This window comes from Etheostoma cragini, chromosome 5 (assembly GCF_013103735.1).
Source record: "Etheostoma cragini isolate CJK2018 chromosome 5, CSU_Ecrag_1.0, whole genome shotgun sequence".
Taxonomy (NCBI): domain Eukaryota; kingdom Metazoa; phylum Chordata; class Actinopteri; order Perciformes; family Percidae; genus Etheostoma; species Etheostoma cragini.
This window is the reverse complement of record NC_048411.1, coordinates 18,219,389-18,241,650: the sequence shown is the minus strand read 5'-3', so window position 1 is coordinate 18,241,650 and position 22,262 is coordinate 18,219,389. Positions and strand designations below refer to the sequence as shown.

General features: G+C 39.3%; 2 protein-coding genes across 26 annotated transcripts in view; both read left to right on the top strand.

Moving 5' to 3' along the window:
* The first annotated feature begins 36 nt into the window (after nt 1-36).
* stx2b (syntaxin 2b) lies at nt 37-7,599 on the top strand. 2 transcript variants are annotated; one of them, XM_034871956.1, is made up of 11 exons: nt 37-431; nt 523-597; nt 686-785; nt 1,508-1,582; nt 1,808-1,881; nt 2,805-2,913; nt 5,529-5,602; nt 5,767-5,904; nt 6,437-6,547; nt 6,694-6,799; nt 6,939-7,599. In XM_034871956.1, exons 1-10 carry the CDS (start codon nt 402-404, stop codon nt 6,787-6,789), a joined length of 882 nt encoding a protein of 293 aa, XP_034727847.1. In that variant the 5' UTR covers nt 37-401; the 3' UTR covers nt 6,790-6,799; nt 6,939-7,599. The 2 variants fall into 2 exon arrangements, with proteins under 2 accessions (XP_034727847.1, XP_034727848.1); XM_034871957.1 differs by lacking the exon at nt 6,694-6,799 and having other exon boundaries at nt 38-431; nt 6,939-7,598.
* A 4,891-nt stretch (nt 7,600-12,490) lies between these two features.
* Nucleotides 12,491-22,262, top strand: part of rimbp2 (RIMS binding protein 2) — a 91,435-nt gene continuing 81,663 nt past the window's right edge. For 15 of the 24 annotated variants that reach the window (XR_004656551.1, XM_034871020.1, XM_034871018.1 and 12 more), the window contains exons 1-3: nt 12,491-12,623; nt 13,116-13,209; nt 13,300-13,431. Coding sequence is in view for 21 of the 24 variants with exons in the window: in XM_034871020.1 (XP_034726911.1) it covers nt 13,144-13,209; nt 13,300-13,431 (198 nt within the window). In the remaining 3 variants the exon portion in view is untranslated. Of the gene's footprint in view, nt 12,624-13,115; nt 13,210-13,299; nt 13,432-18,074; nt 18,348-22,262 lie in introns of those variants that run through there. The other 9 variants (XM_034871035.1, XM_034871034.1, XM_034871033.1 and 6 more) reach the window with 5 other exon arrangements.

Here is a 22,262-nt window from a genome sequence, read left to right as displayed (position 1 = left end):
GAGAGAGAGAGAGAGAGAGAGAGAGAGAGAGAGAGAGAGAGGCGGATCCCGGGGAAAGAGATATTGTGGACCTGTTACTGGCGCTTATGCAACAAGAACTATCGACACGACAAGAAAAAATCACTTTCGACCTTTATTTCGTAGAGAATTACTTTTTAGAGCTGTATTTTAGATCCCGTTTTGCCAAATTAAAACTTTTCAAGGCCTGACGCGCCCTCTACCTATTTTTGTCGCCTCAATAACGCTGTTAACGTAGGCCTGCTGTGTTTCTTAGCCCAAGTCCGCGATCTCGACCTCATAGTGCACAGCAAAGTGGACCAATGTACACACGGAGACTTACAGGATGACCCATCGGGTGTTTTACTAGAATTATCCGGGCAGGAGACAAGCTGTTCGGTGTGATGAAGGATCGATTGACTGAACTGAAGGCTGTGAGTGTCTTGCTTTAACTGTAAACACCTTGACAGGTAAAGACATTCTGGCTGCACAAAAGTCACTCACACACGTTTTTCATCCGTACAGAGTAGGACTGGAGCAGAGGAGGACGTTGCAGTCGCAGTGGACAGAGATGGCTTCATGGAGAGCTTCTTCAGAAGGGTGGGTATCATCACTGCAACTTCCAGTATGTGCACAGGTTTGGGGACCGGGATGGCTCAAAATGCTGATGTGTTATTGATGGATTCAGGTAGAAGAAGTCAGAGGACTCATTGATAACATATCCTACCAAGTGGAAGAGGTGAGGAAGATCCACAGCAGCATCCTGTCTGCACCCAACCCTGATGACAGTAAGTGTGTGTCTTTATAAAGAATTCAGATGGACACAGAGGGCATTTGAATTTCAATGTTGACATGTCTGCGTATTTCTTTCAGGGTTCATTTGTGCATTCAGTTTTTATCGAGAGAGCTTGGAGTTTGACTTGTGAGGCACAGAGTGAAAATGTCTCACTTCCTTTGTTACCTTTTTCTCCTCATTGTAAATGAATGGCTGCCTGACCGGGAACCTGTGAATGAAATGGCTCTGTTTTGCTCCAAAACTCACAAACCATTGTAGTTTGGGCTCTGACTTGTTATGTCAGGAACCATTTCAACAGTCAGGAATTCAAACATGCTGTCAATTGCAAATATTTGCAGGCAACCAGTGTACAATGTAAATTCTCTCTTACTAAAAAGATATAGTTTCAAAGTATTTCTGATGGCTTTGTTCAGTGTGTGAGCCTGAGGACCCTGCAAGACAAAGAGCTAGTTTACAGTGCCATAGCGTCATCAGTGATTCTGTTTAATGTAACACAGTACAATGTTTTAAGATCTATGACATGGAAAATGGTCACAAGAGATGGAACAAAGAGCTTGTTCTGTGTGCAATCTGTGCAGTATTGCCAAAAGGTTGTTGCCAAGTTACAAGTTGAAATCACAGAAATCCAATATTTACAGAGGCAAAGTAATTACATTATTTTTCCTCATCACCACACCAAGTCTGACATGTTTCCCTATTTGTTTCCGTGCGAAGGAACAAAGGACCAACTGGATGGACTGACAAATGACATCAAAGGGAATGCCAACGTGGTGCGAACTAAACTTAAATGTGAGTTCAACTTTGACGTGATTGTCACACTTGTTAACTGACTACACCATACCAAAGGTGATGTTGGCTTCTGTGTAACGTATCCACATTATAGTGTTTTAGTGTGGTTTTAGTGTGGAAATGTGGTGGCTTCTTTGAGCTGCTAGACATGTGAATTTGCCTATGGGGATAAATAAAATGTTCTATTATATTCTATTCTAACTCTCTATTGCTTGTTCTCTGAAGCAATGGAACACAGTATGCCCAAAGATGATGCAGCTAACAGATCCTCTGTTGACTTCAGGATCCAGAAAACACAGGTCAGGAAACAAACTGATGACTGCTATCTCCTCACGTACACACTTATACTGCTCATACATGATGATCATCTCCATCATCTGTCAGTCGGGGGAAATGTTTTTGTATAGTGTAAATGTATCCAAGATATTAGAGTAGTAACAATAATGATAATATAACTATGACTGGTAATATTAGTATAACCAGTGCGAGGCGTAGCAGGGCGTCGAGCAAGACCACAGCAAACAGAAAACACAATCCAAGGAAATCTGTGAGGCGAGAAAACACTCCAGGGAAGAAGCCCCCACTCTCTCCTGGAGCTAAGTTAGCAACATGCATTAATGGGACATGAATGCACACAGATGGAAAGAGGGAGGAGGAGAGAGGAGCTCAGTGTGTCATAGAAAGTTCTGTTGCAGTCTAAACCTATTGCAGCATAACTAAGGGCTGGTCCGAGGCAAACCTGGGCCAGCCCTAACTATACGCTTTATCAAAGAGAAGTGTTTTTAAACTTACTCTTACATGTGGAGACGATGGCTGCCTCCCGAATTGAAGCAGGGAGCTGGTTCCACAGGAGAGGAGTTTGGTAGTTGGAAGCTCAGGCTCCCTTTCTACTTTTGGAAGACTCTTGGAATCAAAACAAACACTGCATTATGGGAGCGCACTGTGCTCTATTGGGGCAATAGGGTACTATGAGCTCTTCAAGAGATGATAGAACATGACAATTAAGAGCATTCAAATGTACTTTTAATATAGTACTTTCAATAGTGTAAGTATTTTGCTATTAGGGTAGTAAATCACTGAATTCTGCAATCGCAAATTAGATTAGATTCAGATTAGATACAACTTTATTGTCATTAAACATGTACAGGTACAATGCAACGAAATACAGAAGTCAAATGCCCACATTCTCAACCTCTGTCCTTGTTTTTTCACTTGTCTTAAGCACACAGTGCTGTCCAGGAAATTTGTGGAGGTCATGACCCAGTACAATGAGACTCAAGTTTCCTTTCGGGAAAGAAGCAAAGGAAGGATCCAGAGACAGCTAGAGATAAGTAAGTGTAAAATAATGGACCTCCTAAACCCTCCTGAGGCCAGGAATTATAGGCTATATTTATAGAGAAGTCTCTGAAACTTTAAAGTTATCATAATGAAAGTAAATTGTTGCTACAAACAGGAAATACTTCCATTTTAACACATCAATTGATTGAATTTGGTTGCATGGTCAAGATTTGTAAATCTAGAGATAAATGAGACAAATGAGATAAATAAAACCTTGAAGCTGTGTTAGCACAGGATCCAGGAAAGAGACCACACCGGTTTCCTCTCTGCATCTCTGGATATAAACCAAACTAACATCAGCAGCAAGTTTCAGGTTTCTTCTCATGTCAAAGTTTTCTTTTGCATAAACCAAAGTCATCCAAACAGTGGATTTTCAATGTTTTGTGAGTTTTGATGGAATTTAATGGAAATGAGCAGTAGTTGTGGTAGTAGAATTAATCAAAAAATAGGCTATACGGTACAATAGAGCACCAACCAGTATTAGAAAAGATGCTTAACTAGCAAGCGTTAGGTCCCGAGAAACAATAATAAATGGAAATGAGGAGGAAACTAGCAACATCTACAGAATCCACAATATACAGTGTAAATAACAATATAGGTGGATTATCATTCATACAAGCTAGTTTTAACTTGTGTTAAATGTGTGTTTATATGTTTATATGTGTTTTGATATTTTTCCACCATTTTCCACAGTTTGTTTGGTCATCTCTGTTCAGAATTACATGGACAAACAAATTCAAAGACAGTGTGCATTAGGTGCATTGTAACATGTACATAAAGAACACGAGACAGTAGAAAAAAGGCAAAAAATAAGGACTGTCTCTCACAGTCCCTGCGGCCAGCATTAATGAGAGGCTCTGGTTCTCCACACTGCAGCCTGATACTGGAGATGGCTCGTTGTGTTTGCGTTTCCCGGGAAACGGGCAGAGGGCTCAGTCGCCTGTGTAACAGTAGTTCACCTGTCTTTGACATGGCCATACGAACCTCAACCTGAGCTGTCGTGGACTTACACCATTCATTTACATCATTCAGAAGTGATATTTTTCTGCTTGACGTGTATTGATGAGTTGTCATAGTGGTGTGTTTCGCTGTGTTTGGCTCAGACTCTCTGAGGTATAGCCATTGCAAAAGGTGTGTGACATACAGTAAGCACCTGCACAGAGATCTGTATCTCCAGGGAGGGTTTAGTACAAGAGGACACATGGCTCCAGGAAAAGAAAGCTTTCTTTTTATAGGGTTGCAGCAGCTGTTTCTCTATAAGGGCTGCTGGCTTTCTTTTGTTCCTCAGACACTTATAATCTTAGTCACAAATACAACCCTTATCCGGCAATAAACTGGAAACCACAGCAAGAGCTGTCTATAATTCAACAATAGATAGATAGACAGACAGACAGACAGACAGACTTTATTGATCCCAAACTGGAAATTACTGTGTCACAGCAGCAACTAACAAGAACCCAGCACACATACAGAAAGATAAGATAAGATTTAAACTCAGAGGAATGAAAAAGAATGTAAATTATAAACAAGCTGAGAATAAAAATGTACAACCTACTTATATTGAATAAATAGTAAAATAACAATGCGCAAGTAGCTGAAATGACTTGTGATTGGCCTAAGTCTCCCATCACAGGCTAGATTTTTGAAAGCCTAAAAACTAAGTAAAAAAGAGGAAGTGTGGGGATCTAATTTTTTGTCTCAGACCACTTGAATTACAATATGCTGAAAGATTATTATGGATTTTTTAAATTTTTTAAATTAACTAAAATAAATTGCCTACCACAGCTTTAACTTCGACAGTAACCTTCAGTGTGTCTTACTTTAACGCTGTCAAACATGTTATCAGTTTGGAATGAAGTCTTAATTTGTTGTGTCAATAAACAATACATCTCTCACTACTTGGGGAAAAGTCAGCATTGTGTTGGTTACATTGTCCCCTGGATGGATAACAAAGACATTATTTTTCCCTCAGCTGAATCGATAGAGCTACAATAAGGCTTCTTCTCCTCACCCAGACAGCTGGCTTTATACACAGCAGTATTGTATTAACCTGGGATTAAGCACACAACAGTATATATTGTACCAGTGCTAAGCACAGACAATTGTTGTTTACATTCTTGACAGGAGTTTTGTCTATTAAATGTCAGACACCTTTTTTTTTAAAGCACGCTACAAGAACAATGAATGCAAGTCCCTAATACAACAGGGTGTGTTAATTGATCTTAAAATATACCTACTATATATATAAACTGTAACCAGATTTTTAGGCATAACAAGTCTTCTGATAAATAATGGATCAAGAGTTCAGTCCACTGGCCTTCCATATTTTACTGTTAGATACTGCAGAGCAAAACTAAAAGGAAATGAGTAGGAGTGGTGTCATATTAAAAGTCAGGACTCTACATTCTCTCCTAACAAGCTACCAGTAGCTGCAGCCTTTTCAGTATAAAATCTTCACAGGCCTGTAAATTATATCTAATATAGATTAGATATACTTTAGATCTTTAGACTTTAGATCTAGGATCCAGTTGAAGAAGAAGTCTTCAACAACCCTTCTCTAGGTTCGGTTCATTGCTGGTTAATCATTGTCTGCTATTTATTATTTTAGCTGGAAGAGTGACCACCAATGAAGAACTGGAGGGCATGTTAGAAAGTGGAAATCCATCTATCTTCACATCTGATGTAAGTCTACTCGTGCTTTACCGTGCACAGTATGCTGTTATTGCAGGGTTACAAGCTATCAATGCCATCTAGTGGTGATGGAGAAATAAATTATTTAGGGTGGGGTTCTGTGGTGTGTTTTTGGGATAAAATATTTTGCCTTTCGCTCTGTCTTTCTCCCTTAGATAATTTCTGATTCCCAGATCACACGTCAGGCCCTAAATGAGATAGAGTCACGACACCAGGACATCATGCGTCTGGAGTCGAGCATCAGAGAGCTCCATGTGATGTTCATGGACATGGCAATGCTGGTAGAAACTCAGGTAACTGCTACATCTAAATGTAAAGGTTAATAGGTAAAAGTTTATCTTTACCTATTAGAAATGTACTCTTATTTTTCAATGTCTAAGAGTTTGACACTTCCTACTGTATATCTCCCAAGTGTATCAGTATGTAGCCACTACGTTTCTTTGGCAAATGCTACCGAGACCAGGGTTAAAGCGGTGTGATAACCATCTCCAAATATATCTAAGTTTTCACTGGTATGTGGTATTACACAATTATTATTCTTAACCCTGACCTTTAAAGGAATGACATTTTTTTGTAAATTGTTGTTGATCAAACAATTAATTATAATTGACACATAAACCCTTTTTTATGGAAATATGTGTAAAAAGTAACTTTTGACCGAATAAAAAATAAAATGTTCAAGATTGTAGATCAAAAAAACATTAAAAAAAAAAAACTTTCATTACATGGTATACCATGGAATCGGTATACTATTGCAACCCTAACCAATACAAAACCCAATAAAAGATGCAATAAATAAAAACATCATGATTCTTTCATTTACAGGGGGACATGGTTAACAACATTGAGAAGAACGTCTCCAATGCAGTCGAATACATTTGTAGTGCAAAAGAAGAGACCAAAAAAGCAGTGAGATACCAGAAAAAATCCCGGAGGGTATGTGTGTCTTTCCAACAAGTAAAACAATGTCAATTATACAGGATATCAAAGTCACAACTACCATATGAATATGTTTATAGCATCTTTAATAGTATCCCACTTTGAATTAAAGTTCAAATAACACCCTTTTCTTCACTTGGCAGAAATACATTATCCTTGCCTTTGCTCTGTTGATCCTGCTTGCTGTCATTGCACTAATTGTTGGCCTGTCTGTTGGACTAACCAAACCCCCTGTTTGAGAACTACTGTGTGAGTAACAATTAATCAAAACATCCATTCCTTAAACACAACTTTCATTCATTCATTCAGTCATCTATTCATTCATTTAGCCGTTGAATGATTTAAAGGAAATGTAACGCAGTTGTCTCTTTCCTTCTCTTTTTGACAGAAATGTCTCAGCCTTGCCATTTGTGGGGTTGCAGGTTTACTCCTTTTACTCATCATAATAGTTGGAGTCTCTGAGTGATGGGTTCCATGGGTCACACCCTCACAGCTGTCAGCTGTAGTCATCTCCCGTAGTGATCAAACTTAGAACATTCATTATCCAACAGCAATACAGAGAGGCTCACATGACCACACTGACGTAGGTATGATGTCCGTGATCCACTTTGCACCAGTAACATCAGACCTCATGATATAATGTTCTGGAGCAATTCTTTACAGCTGGAACAAAGCATCCTGTCTGGACTCATCCCTTTACCTTGGCAGTGGTATAATGAACACTGACAGCACATCAGATTTATACACTGGTGTGTGTTCTGTATAGATGCTGTTTTTGCGTGTTAAGTATCACTCTAAGATATTTATGCTCTAATGACTCTAACAGACTCATTTTCTTTTTTTTTTTTTTTTTTTACATTTTTCAGTGATAAGCTTATTTGCCTTCTTGCTGAGAGAGAATATTGATTCCCCTCATGTCTGTATGGTAAATATGAAGGTATCATCGGCTGCTAGTTGGCCTGGCTTAGCATAAAGACTTGAAACAGAAAAAACAGCTAGCCAAAATCAATAAATATGGCATGTTATGGTCTCACAGGGGGGTTATGAGCCAAACTATTTCTTGGCTAGATGTAGTGACTTCCTGGAGTCTTGTTGTCAATGCGTGGTTGCCAGGCAACTAGTAGGAGCTCCAGGAAGTCACATCTCCATGCAGATAGCCCCACATAAAAAAACACAATATGTCATTTTTACACTTCTGTTTACAGACTAAACAAACAAGATACAATGTGCTAGTTTGTGAGCCTTAGAAATGGTGGTAGGCTGATATTGTTACCTTTGGACAGCGCTAGGCTAGCTGTTTCCCTTTGCTCCCAGTCTTTGTGCTAAGCTAAGCTGCTGCTGCTTCATTTTAACCATACAGACATAAGAGTGATATAATATCCATCTCCTCATCTTACTCTTGACAAGAAAGCAAATAAGTGTTTCCCCCAAAATGTCAAACAAGCTTTGATATTCAAATGATATTTCAATTCTCTTTATGAATTGATGTTGAATTGCTTATAAATGCTCCTTATGTCCTGTTGTCCTTTTATATATTTACTGTAATTCATGTGAATTGAATGTAAAATTATTGCAGCTGTTGAGTAATTTATAAATAGAAAATTGTGAGAAAACGTATCCTCTGCAAGCATTTCTAGTAAACTGTATCTAAATCAAAAAAATATTTTCAAGTCAAACAGAATTGACCGCTTTTTTCAATAATTCAAAATCAGCAACCTTACAAAAGTGCCTTGTTGACATTTCATATGAAACCTTAATTTATTACATTTGATACATTTATAATGATCACGGTGTGTGATGACTGAAATATTAATGTGAAAAAAGTCATGCTACAACGTAGGACTGTTGGATGATGTTATTTCAAGAGCACACATTCATATTTTGGTATTTAATTCTTTTGTTTATTTAAGTTATATCTTGTATTTTATATTGAAACTGAATAATTAATTCATGTAATTAAAAGATAGAGCGTAAAAAGACTTTGCAAAGAGTATTTAGTTTTGTTTATTTCCTTTCATTTCAAAGGTGATAAAGTTGGATATGTCAGTCATACATAGTCTGAATTTGTCAGAATAAAGGTTGTGTTCTCTGTTCTTTCAACACTCCAAACATTTGGAGGTTTGGTTTGTTGAGAGGAAAACAGAAAGATGCAAAGGGTGCTGTTTACTTCAGGACTAATGAGCACTTTGCACAAAGCGTTTTACTTCCATGTAATCAACCAAACAAGATTAGTGAAGAAAGTGGAAGTAGGTCCCCGGAGGCCATGTTCTTTTCTCTCTTTGAATTAGATCAAAGGAAACTTCAGGGGTGCAAGTAAAATGAAATGCCAGTGAATGTCTTTAAAATCTGTACATGAGGGTGTTTTCAAGTCACTGAGCAAGGCATCCTACATGTCAAATCAAGTGATATTATGAACTGTGATTTAACTTGGACACAGCAGTTTATTTGGATCAGTACTTTTTGTGGCAGGCTGTAGGTGTTGGAAGGTGTATTTTATTGTAATTAGTGTATTTTTGTTTAAAAAAACACTACTATTGAGTAAATTATTAGTATGTATGTTCCATACTGTAGTCTGAGAGAGTATGCTTACTGGGACAGTGAACAGAATTGAGAATGATCACATTTTCAAAATTTCCAGTATATGGAGAGGACTGTCTTACTAGCCATATTTATACTTTACATGTAGAAAATGTTCTCCGACGCACATTCTTTTTAAAGCAGCATTAAAGATGCACAGATGGCATCCCTAATGTTGCATTACTGTTTCCTTGTTGGTGTAGCCATCCTTCCTCCACTTTAAAATAAGCCTACCTTTTACAATGACCTCTAGAAGACATACTTTACCCCCCAGCCCAATTTACTCTGTTTGCTGTAACTGTGTGATCATTACTTGTCTCTCTATATATTTTCTGCATATTACTAGAATATGTTCAACTGTCAATGTTTTTTACAACACTAATCACGATGACAATAACACTTTCCACTATGAGTGTTTCCTCATAGTGGAAAGTGTTCTTGTTAGTTTTCCTAGTTACTTATTACTATAGGCCTATCTACTTTATTGGGATTTAGTGTATGGTCTGGTATGTTTTAGTAAACTGTTCTGTTAGAATGTGTATTTTTTTATGTATTTATTGTAGTGGCCCCTTGGATTTATTGATCCAGACGCAGAGTTTCAAACGGGTGTCAATTTATTTCTTCCTCTCAACAAGGACCAGGCACATGCACCATGAACAGCGTGAAAACTACAAAATAAAAGAGAAGTAATACAAAATGATTCTATGTAACTTCACAAATTATTTGCACATAAATCATGTTCAGATATTAATAATTTTTACAGCCAATACAAATCATTTTAATATTTAACTAATGTGAAATGAAATACGTTTTATTGTAGGCTATGACAGATAAAATGTCATATGCTTCTTTTAAATAGAATACAATATATAGTTGTTCACAGAAATGTCATGTGAAATTAACACATAAACAGCCTATGTTCGAACTCATTCCGCACTCCAAGGGCTCCAATCAAAGAGTTTCTGTCCATCAGCTAGCATGCTATCTAGCCTGACACACCCTCACAGTTTGGAGCTTGTTGCTCCGACAATGCGTGGCACATAGACAGTTAAAGAAAGTGAGCACCACATTGTGCATAGACTGTATATATATATATTGATTAATAATTGATTGATTGATTCATCAATATTAACAGTCTACGATTGTGAAGCGAGAGTAGCAGGAAGTTTAACATCACAAAAATATCAGAAGAAGAAAACGGCGCTTTTCAAAATAAAAGAAGAACAGCTCACAAGGTGACACCGTAGAACTACAATGTCTTGATAACATGTAAATATAATACTGTGTAGGAGAATATTACTGCAATTTATCAGAGACATTTACATAAATTTTTAGACATAAACCATGAACGGAAGGCCAACTTTTACTCTGCTGAGGCTGGTCGGTATCTTACCGCAGCCACGCCCCTCATGACCCTGTTCATAGCGAAAAAATGGCTAAAGCGGGAAATTCCATAGAGGGAAATTCAGATTATGGCCTTCCCCGTAACGTAAATATGGTTTTCAAACATCGCGGAATGCAGCAAGCACCGAGTGACAAGGCTGCTCTGATCTCTGTACATCAGAGAACCGTGCTGACATTGAAGCAGGAAGTGTGTTTGTTGCGTTAGGTTAGCAGTTTATGCATACAGAACTACTATATAACGTTAACTAAGCTAACTGTTGGCGCCTCTTCATGACTTTATTAACCATTTAACTAGGTCATTAATGCAGTCTGATGAAGAGAGACAAAAAAGTAGAGGACAAATTATACTTATATAACAGATGCGTTTCTACAGGTAAAAAGGGGAGTGAACACATTTATAGGCAACTCATTTTGAAACGTCCCATCATTATCTCATATGAGATAATTAGCTTCAATGAGGCACATGACAACATGAGCTAGCTAACGTTACAGCCTACACTGTTAAAAATTAATGTTATAACATTATTTTTTACATTAATTTTTACAGTCTATGGTCACAGCTCAGCGTAGGAGGATAGTTTACGTGTTGCGCCACAAACACACGCCTCTACGCTTTCCTATTTGACGCTTAGTGCATACGTAGTTCCATCATATACATATGACATCTTTAGGAAACAATAACGGACAACTCACACCAAAACAAACTAGATTGATGAATAGCACTAAAGGTAAGAAGAACAATATGTATTTTTGATTTTGGGGTGAACTATTATTTTAAAGACACTGTAACATGTAGATGGTCTTTATATCACTTTTTTACACAAAAGTCATGGTTCATACATATCTAATTTGCTGATTTATTTGCCAAATCATAACATTATAAAGACAGCAAGCAACAAAAGCATTTTTCTTGTACTTGGAGTATACTATTACTGTAACATTGACATGGGAACTTTGTGAGCAATGTTCGGCTCCCGCCAAAGGTTTTAGCCAGCACCAAAGGACCACCAATGCTAAAATGATACAAATTGAGAGAAAAAATAGAAATTCCAATCCCCTCTGAATGTGTTTATTAGCACTTTACCAAACAATTGTTGAACAAGCATAACATGAACTTGAATAGGAGCCCTAAACTAAAAGTTTTACTGTTCAGAGTTAGGCTGTACTGAACTTAATCCCTGTGATTTTAACGGTAGTATTCAAATATGAATGTAATGTGTAATTAATGTAGCAGTTTTGTCAATGGGTTCCATTTATTCAAGCGAAAAAGGCATTTCTGTTTATCAAATTGTCAGAAATTACAGGCGAATGCATATATTTCTGTCAAATTAGATAACAGAGGCCCTTTACTGTACGGACCATCTTGGTTTGTGTGTCACCCCCCAAAGCCCGATTTCGGAGTCAGGAAAACCCCTGAGATTAGCTAATCAGGAGAGGATTTTATAACAAACCATAAACTGACCATAGCCATACATACATGTGTGTAAGTAGGGCAAATACTTTTTCTTATTAAGTTACTCCCTGCTCAATAAATCGTTTCAGGTAGTTCAGGTTGTCTACTTTTACTTCTACTTAAGCACACACACCTACACAAATATACTGTATATTGCCAATCAGAAGTTTTTGGGCTGACAGTGGTCTGTTGTAAAATGTTTCCATATTGCCCAACCGTAGTACAAACTATGTTACACTCTTACTGGATGCCAAAATCCTGTGTTTAAAATTTGCAGGAACTGCTCATTAGTGTGCAGATATAACCTTCTAAGCTTTTTTTGTTTTAAAAGGTGTAGAAGTGACTCTCATTTGAAGGCTGCAGAAAGATTTGTTCTGTTACTAGGTGCACTGTATGAGATATGTATCGGCTCTTAAAACAATTAGAGTGAATTGCATAGTTCAATAGAGTGCTTGGTCTAACTGAAATTATAGCTGACTGGGAAGGAAAATCCAACAGCTAATAGTGTCTTCTGCAGAGTTTTGGAGAACGCTGGCCTGGATGACCCAGTGGAAACTGTAGTGTAACTAATGACCGGCCCACTGGACGTTTTAATTGCTGCCTCATTTCTGCTGGAGCCTGGCTTATGCTGCATCTGAGGTGGGTGGTAGTAAAATAAAAAACACATCTTCTTGATTTTGAACAGTGTTAATAGTCTGTGGACAAATTATAGCCCACAGCCACTGTGAATCACAATTAGAAAAACAAGATAAATGAAAATTTTAATTGTGGGCTCTAGTCCATTTATGTAGACAATCTAAATGTCTTCTTTATATATCATAGTTTTAACTAGCAATGCTTTTGACAACCTTGTTGCGTTAAAGCAAAATAAAACCCTACACATTTAGTAATTTCTATAGGGACACTGTTAAAAGGTTTACTTTTCCACATTCATGTGATCATTTTTTTCATGAAATGTATCCTCTAAACATACATCATATGTCTTACATTCAGCTTTTATCTCTTTTTTTTGTAATCATTCAAATGTAATTTTAGATGGTTTCATAGTTTTGTGCATTTCCTGCGGCAGCTGTGGCATCTCCTCAGTCTGTGTACTAACAATAATCCAACATCCATTATTATGTAATACAGATATTTATAATCTGAACATGCTGGAGTTATGACATCATCCGGCACTGCTGACTATGACAAGCGTTTGGGGAAGCATGCAAACCGTTCTGTCATGGTAGGTTATTGCTCGTAACAAACAGGGATTGTATCATTGAAATGTAATGTGATTGCATGACTTAACTTGATATCTGTTTTTATGTGCCAGGGGACAATGGGTTGTCAGAAGACTTGCAAGATGGAGAAACTCCTGAAACAGTCGCAGTGGGAAGTAGCATGGAGCCAGAGACAACGGTCTGGCACAGCAAAGAAGAACAGCCGGATTAGAGGCACAGATAAGGTGAGTGTGGTGTGTTGTTTGAATGTGTGTTGGTTGTTAAGCTTTCGATGAATAAGCTTTGATTCCGCCGTGTCTGGACACTGGCGGGATCAGCACTTGTTGATGCCTGCAGCCATAATCTGACCCCCCCCCTTGCACTTCTCAGCCAAGGGCTCTTTCCTGTCACCAAGGCTCATCATTAACAAATGCCACCATCCAACTATTGTCTCTTGTGCAGTTGATTTAACTACCAAACATAAAAATATTGCAATGCTTTATTACCTGTAAGTGGTATTTTCTTGTGAACAAAGAGATTACCTAACATGCTATTATGTAATATGGATTTGATGAAATACAGCACAAAATATGCAGTGTCTACAAATTAATTGCATTTGGGCAGGTTTGCTACATGTTTTGCATTAGTTTATAATAGTAGATACCCACATCTACATATGTAAGTTGATAATAAACTAATTACGTATCTAGTTACCTTGTTTGTAACCATAATATATAATAATAATAATAATATCAGTGCTAGCCTCGTGTAGAAACACTGGCATTTTTCTTTATATACATTTTCGTGGCAACTACTGGTAGTGCATTCCTATGTACACTCACAATTGACTTAAGACAGCATAACCAGTTTTATTTTGCAGTTCAAGCATCATATTGCAGAAATTAGATAATACAAAATTAAATGCAGTTATAATCCAGATGTGCAAAATGCAGATGGTTTGGAAAAATTCTAAGTATCTTATATCTTTGTCCATTGGCAGATTAATTGTGTGTGTGACTATGTGATAAAATGCATGGGGATGTTTAAATGGGTGGTTTAAAAGGGTACTGTAAATCACTTTAAGCTGGCTCATCTTAGTTCGCCTGATGCCTTGATTAAAGATATAAGTTAACTATACTTAACTTAAACAATTACTTAAGCGTGAACATGTTAAACTGAGTTAATTCCCTGAACTTGTGATATTAAGTTCAATCAAAAACTGTTGAGCCACGCTGACTTACATTAGAGATATTTTATTATATCTCAATTTGAGGAGTCGGTTCTTCATTTGACCTGAAGTACTCATAGCTGCTTTAAAGATGTGGCATTGCTCACAGTAACTGAGTTAGGATACTAACCAACACTAATCATGACTTATCTTTATGTAATAAAAACTGGGGCTGCACGATATGAGGAAAATATGCTGTTTGAGATAACGTTGAATATCGCGATAACGATACTGCTTGTGATAAATAAACAGATATGATAACATAATCAATTCTGCATTTCTGCTGCTTTCAGTAATCTCCTAGACGCCACTATTGATATTTTATTTCAACTAAGACAGAAAATTTCTGATTGTCTATCTTGGGATAGATGTTGCATCCTTTTACGATACGATGCACATGTTCATATTGTGATGACGATAAAAAACAATATATTGTGCAGCCCTAATACGCCCCTGACACACCAACCAGACGGCCGACCCTCGGCAGAAAAGACACTTGTACTAATCAGTCTCCTCGAGTTGGTCAAAAAAGTGCCTCGGAACGCACCAAAGTGACGAGACGTTATACATCTCCTTAACAGCAGGCGGCCATAATCTGTATTGTTGCCCAAAAATAAAAATGGGCAGTTGATTGGACAAACGCGTCACGTGGGTCTGGTTTCTCCGGAAATTCAAAGTCAGACTGTCATGGCGGCTTGTTCAGAATCCGATCTCATATAACTGCATATTCATATATAAAAATGGCCTAACCTACTGTTATGAATCCCAACCTACAACCCTAGAGTTCTTATTGGTACTTGGAAAAGTCAGTCCTTGTCTCTGCTGTCTGAAAAATGTTAGATTGGTACCTGGGTAGCACACCTGGTAGAGCCATATAAATAGACTTAGTGCTCTACGCAGCGGCAACAGGTTCAACTCCCACCTGCGGCCCTTTGCTTTTTGTCATTCCCACTCTCTCTCCCCTAAGACAGTCTAAGCTGTCCTGTCAGAAATAAAGGCCTAAAATTTCAAAAAATAATGTTTAAAAATAATAATGATAGATCAAAGTTGTTATTGGCACATTGTCATGTAGCTGCTGTTCATAAAATTAAACAGCTTGATTAAATTGCATAGGTACAGTCATTTGCTTATAGGGACATTAGGAGAGGAGAGTGGGAAGCCGTATCAGGTACCTGCAAAGAGAGTAGCAGGGGTGTAATGATACAACCTTTGCCATTAATCCATTGACTCGCCTTGCTCACAAGATGCTTGTTTTGAAAGCACTGGAGCCTTCAGACAGGATAGTGATCTAGAAACGAGAGACGTGCAAGTCAAGTGCTCAGTGGAGGCTGTTGTGGATGGTATTGCCTCTGAAGGCGTGCTACCGCGCAAGTGCCCTGCAGCCACAAATGCTAGCATTAATGCCCTGCTTTGGAATGGGGAAGATGATGGGTGTGATGAACTCACCAGGAGGTTATACAATGCAGATCATTGCATTTGGTTATTAGACCTTTGTGAATTTGACACCAAAGACCACTACCTGTTTTGGTCACCATATACAAGTTATTAAGAATATCTTATGTAAATCTTGTCTGACTGCATCAATAGTTATCTGCAAATATCTTTTGCTGTTGTTTGTTCTTTTTTTATTTGCTGCCTCTTGATGTATGTATATATATGACCTAGCTGAGCTTATTGTGTTGTTGTTTTTGCACCACACACAGTTTTTGTTAATCTGCAGAACCCTTCACAAAAGGGAATGTCAAAACAGTTGTTCACACCTCCAAATGTGTCTCAGCCAGCTAGTTAACGCCGGCCCGGAGCTGCTGGTCTGTCTTCTGACATCCTCTGACAGCTGTCTGAACACGTTTGGTTCCCTTTAACGTTCTAAGGTAGGCAGGCATCCTCTGAATCATTATTCAGAAAATAATAAAATAAACTAACACAGGACCAGCAGTAGCAGTATGCACCTTAAATGGCTCTGCCCTCCCTAGTGAGAAGTCAACAATGCCTTGATCCCGCTTGGCTCAAACATTATCTGCAGTCTTTTTCTTTCCGCTTGACCCAAACTTTGCAGACATTTAGCTACAGTATTTGAGCTTTGCAGCTTTGATAAAATACAGTAGACCTAGCATTATTCTCCTTTATTGAGATACATTCATCATTTCTACATTCATGAATAATATAATAAAAACAGATTCATAAACACAGTTCCTTTGCCAAAATGATCCAGAAAGTGCAATGCTTGCAGTTCTACTTTGTATGCTGCTGAGTTATGGCTTAAGTTAATTTACTAATGGCCCTAGAGGTGATATAATCTACAGTGGTGTCACTGCCCAATGTGAGTCGAGTGCAGATTTGAGTTGCGCATGCATCAATTTGCGACAAGTAGCCAACAAGTTGCAAACGAGAGACTTCTGTTACGTCAATACAGTAAAAATTGACCTACTTAACAAAGTTTGTTGCCTGCTGGCTACAAGTTAGCAGTCAAACACAACAAAGGCTGTCACTGGAATGGCGTCTCGAGCTAATCAAACAATCATAGATAGCTACAACGTTTTTTAAATGATTTCCATCTTCTGATGTTGTTTGTAATGAGAAAAGTTTATAATTTTATGGTTTTCACAAATTATGCCAGAAACCGTTTAAATCTAAGCATGCGCGACTCAAATCTGCACTCGACTCACATTGGGCAGTGACAGCGGAGTTGCCCATAGCGGCTGATGTCATAGTATAAACATCAGGTGGGCTTCCTTCCCATTGTCAGAGCTCAGCACCTCCCCCTTCAGTGTTTACAAAGCAGGTAGAGGACATGAGCGGGAACATTCATCAATCATGTGGGATGTGGCGGTGCCTTGAGTGTTAAATACCCGCTGTGCAATGAATGTAAGCTCTCAGCTGGGATGGCAGAGAGGGTCCCGCTGGGTGGGGAGGGAATGCTCCTTACAGAGGTAAGGAGCTGCTGTGATTGCTAGGCATCCACACTGAGGAAAGCATATCTGTTTTGGGTCTTGCTTCTCCTCTCTCCTTTCCCCATAACACAGTGCACCACCACTGTCAGCCACAGAGGGCATCCATACTGCACCCTCTGCCGCTCTCCCCCACATCTCCATATAGTGGGAAAAAAACAGGATGGCCCAAATAATCCCCATTAATACCCTTTTGCACTTGATTTCCTGATCTGCGATTGGATGATATGGATGTGGCTGCTGTTTCTGATAGCTGATTGGTCTGGTCTACTACTCAGTAAGTGAGCCTCCGGGTAGCCTCTGTGGCATAATGACCCATGACGAGGCAAGGCAGAGTCCCTGTATCAGCCTGCAAAAAAAAAGAAAATAGCCGGGAAACACTGCAACAAATCTGAGAGCAAAGACCAAGGAACAGAGAACCTCACATGACCTTGCCAACTTCAATCATGGCTGCTCATCAGTGGTGGTTAGGTGGGCAGGCGATACGATGGAGCACACGGCTGGAAGGCTTTATTGACAGGATTGTCTGTGACTGCTGAGAATAGGACAGAGAATGACCAATTCTGATTAAGAAAGACTAAAGACATCCTGGAGAGGGAGCACTGCTCAGTACTGCTGCGCACTGCACTGCCTCTGCACCCCTGCGTGCCTGTGTCTGTGTGACTTATGTGTGTGTGTGTGTGTGTGTGAGAAAGTGAGATCGAGAGAGAGAGAAAGAGAGAGAGCGAAAGGGGGCGTGTTGGTGTGTGTGTGTGTGTGTGTGCTCTGCTGCACAGCCACGGTAGTGTGAGCTGAGTGATGCTCGCTGGCTGTCTCTCTCTCTCCCTTCGCTGCTTGGCTGTGCCTCTTTCTGCCGAGCATTGATGAACCGTTTTATTCTACCGAGCTGCCATAGCCATCATCCCGGGTTCAGCTGCTATTCTGTCCTTTCAACACAGTAGGAAACACCTGCCACTGCATCGGCCCTTTTACAGCCGCTGCTAAGGTACTGTACCATCTACTGTCCGCTGTCAAACCGTATGTGTTTTTCTGAGCAAAGGATTGTTGTGTTGCCTCTGCTGCAGGATCCCTGTGCTGCTGCTGCTGCTGCTGCTGGAGGGATAAGGATCATCACAACATGTTTTAGTGTTTCCGACTCTTAGCGGCTACAATTATTGAAATGTAATCTTCTGGTAATCGTACGCATGCAGCCCTCCTACCCTTTTATGCATTTCTTAAGAGATGGATAAGAGATGTTTTGAGGTGTTCTTCACAGGAGGGCAGAATGTCCAGCACCGAGAAGAGCCAGAGGACATTGCACATCATTTGCATGCAGTGGGGCTTCACTATCATATTGTTTTATTGAGTTTCCCGTCCTAACTGAAAACATGCTGCAGTGTGTGTAAAAAGAATACCTATGTCAGCATAACAGGAGCAGTGTGTTTAGCTATTGTCTGTTGGTGATATAACATGGTTTTTAGGGTTGACGTTGGTTCCGGTTGTCACTGCCATGCCAGATCAGATAACGCTTTCTGGATGCTAATTGGTAGACAACAGTCATTTGATTTTGATCAATTACCTTGCATGGATTTTGTCAAACATTTGTGAAGATTATCCATCAGTGTTGTATCCCAGTGGAAGACATGTTAACCCAACAGCTGACACTGTGTCATTGGTGATATTTCTTTTTAAAACATTTTTATGCATACCAAAAAGGTTTGTTTGTATGTGCATTCTAAATTGACACTGTGGGTTGTAGAGGGCATTCATGAATCTTTAAAAGGTCTAAGTGTTTCTGTATGTTGTGTCATCAGCTACAGAGCTCAGTTTGCAATGAGATCCTATAGGTGGCAGTAATGAGAGCAGAGGGTGGCAGTGGGGACAAACAGTTGAGGCTGAACTGTGATTTTCACTGTGCGAAAATATGTCTGTGTGTGTTTGTGTGTGTGTGTGTGTGTGTTTGTGTGTGTGTGTGTGTGTGTGTGTGTGTTTGTGTGTGTGTGTGTGTGTGTTTCTGCTGCCTACCAAGGTCACTCATTTGAAGAGCTCCCATAATTAGGGTTGTCAGTCTAGACCCACACCTCGGATATGAGAGAGTACTCACAAACTCTCATTCATACTGTAGCTCTTCCTGTCCACCTTGACAAGTAGGCATGGTCATTCATCATTTCACTTTTTATCCCTGAGCTCCCAGAAAGTGACTTTTATCTTCACTATGCACAGGAGACGGATATTCATATTTTAACTTAAATTTGTTTTCTCTGCAATTAATTAGAGGGAGAGGAGGCAAAGGGTGGTGTTGGTGGTGGAGGGAGGTCAAGGGGGGAGGCAGAGTACTCTTGAGCATTTTTTTTCTAATCCAGCCCTCGGTCAAATAATACTTGCATAACATTTTTTGTTTTTATTTCCTCCTTCTAGTAGCACCAAATGGGTGGGGTTTCCTGCATTGGGAGTTCAGACATTTTGTTTTCAGTCACAGTAAACTATTCTGAATTTAAGTTTTTGATAAAGATACTTAAAATTGGCTATTAAAGAATTGTGATCAATATTTACTGAGCAATATTTTTTTTTTGGCACAAACAAAATGCGAACACAAAAATGATTATCAGCATATATGGTATGGTATATGGTATATGTTGAGCCTGGTAACAAACCTGGTTTACGCCCCCTCCAGACATTTAACACAATTAGCATTAATTTGGAGTTGTGATTATGTCTAAATGGATGTTCAATATTCACTCTCTTTCCAGCTCTATTTTTGTCTTCAGCAAGGCCTGATGGAAATATCTGGCTCTTTAGCTGCTCTGCTGTATTCACTAGCTAGTCAGTGTCATTGTGCAGGGCAGGTAGTGTAAAATGAATTTATCTGAGTTTTCTTTTGCTAAATAACCTGCTGTGTCTTGAAATGGGGAGATGAGAAGACTGACAGTGAACTGAATATTAAGGTTGTGGGCTGTAAAACTAAAACAACAAGCTGTAAGACTAAAAGGCTCAGTAGAGGTGAGATGAACTGTAGTTGGTGATAATTCTCAGTGGGTTTGTCACTACAAGACGCCCCTTTCACAGAGTAGACTTTTGATCCATTGTTAAAATAAAATTATTAATTGCAGCAGCTCAGTCAGTGCTCCCTGGTGGACAGTTTTTGTAATGGAGAAAGTCTTTACCTCAAACATATCATTGAGATTTCTGTAGTGCTATTATTTGGACCTTATACACTGACACTGACATACATGCACATACCAGTATATCTGTAATAAGCCAAAAGTATAAAACTGGCATGCTGTTGTATCAGTTTGGCTCTGAAGCTATGAAGCAGGTTAAAACAAATGCTGAGCGTGTTCACAAGAAGTAGTAATGATGCTAAGTTATTTGAAAATTCCCTTTTAAAGCTGGTCTTTTTAGTGTAGGTCTAAATCAAGATGGTTAACACTCAATAGTAAGCACATGGTGTTCAGTTGTAGAGTTTTTAACCTCGGGTGGTGACACATTGAGCAACCTTTTGTGCTTAACATTTTGGCAATGTAGAGACAGTTGTTGGCAAAAAAAAGTTGGGATCAAAATTTTTCTTTACAATATCATTCCCCTTCAGTATGTGATTGAGTTGCCCAGATGAAATCCCATAAGGATGCATAAGCCTCTCCTGTATGAGTAGTGTCTACATTTCATTGTGGATAAGCTGAACAGTAATGGTAGTATGACACATTGTCTCCAGTTCAAGTATGTTCGAGAGACAAAAGTAAAAGGAGGAGTGTTGAGGTGCTGAACAAGAATGTAACAGTGTGAGAGGAGCACGGCTCAGCATGGCCCTGAGTGACTGAGGCTAGGCAGTAGTAACAGCTGGAACGCTGCTGCTGCTGCTGGCGCCTGGATGTGGCCTGGATAAAGCACGTGACCCCGCCACAGTGTGAAGCATTAGTGATATGAACAGCAGGGTCCACGGCCGCTGTTACATAACCCCATCTTCACCCGGAAATCTCTCCAAAGATGGCTCCAGGAGACAGAGTGACAGCAGAGTGAAAGTGCATTATCATTGTAAGCAACCGCATCACTTGCTCCGATTGTTGGACTGTCCGTGCATGACAAAGCAAGCATGTGTCTCTTGTGTGTCCAGAGTTTTTTTTTTTCCATGTGAGGGCAGATTAATGTAGATGTTTTGTGCTATGTAATCCCCCTAGATTAGATCCACTCTACACACATGTTGAGTGTATGTACATGTTCTTGTCTAGGGTCTATAGGTCTATCTACTTGCATGTTCCCTTTACACCAGCGTGTTTCAGTTTGTCTTATTCATTACACATGTGCATATATGTATGTTTACAGCATGTTTGTGTCACGCCATAGCTCCTGCGGCTAAAATGTAATTTTAGTAGATTTGTTGGGCCAACTGTCGACATGTCGGCAGTTTGACTGACTGCTGTAGTCGGGCTCAGACAACCGTGGGAGGGACTGGACTGCTAACTTCTCTGGAGGTCGGAGGAGAGTAGCCGATAATCACCTCAGGGATCTGACTGCATTCATAATTGATTGTGCCTGGAGTTGATCAGGGCTGTCCACTTAGTCAGATAGACAACACTGATCTGGTGTAAACAGCATGAGATTACATGAGCCCCCAGAAATTAATTGTATTGGTTCATTGTTAGGGTGATGCTATATTGTCACTTCCCTTTTTTGTCACTTTGTCACTCACTTAACAGATATGACTGACAGCTGCCACATTTTCACAGCAGCAAATGTTTGCATTAAAAGCTGCAGGCCTTACACTGGTAGTACTAAGCTTTTGCTGTATGCTTCAGCTTTATCAGTTTTACATTGTTATTGGCAGGTTGTTGTCTGTCTTTATAGGAATCAGTGCAGGAGAGAAAGACTCCAAGGCAAAGCGCCCTTTTGTTCCACGCCAACAAGATTTGAGTTAGCACTAGTC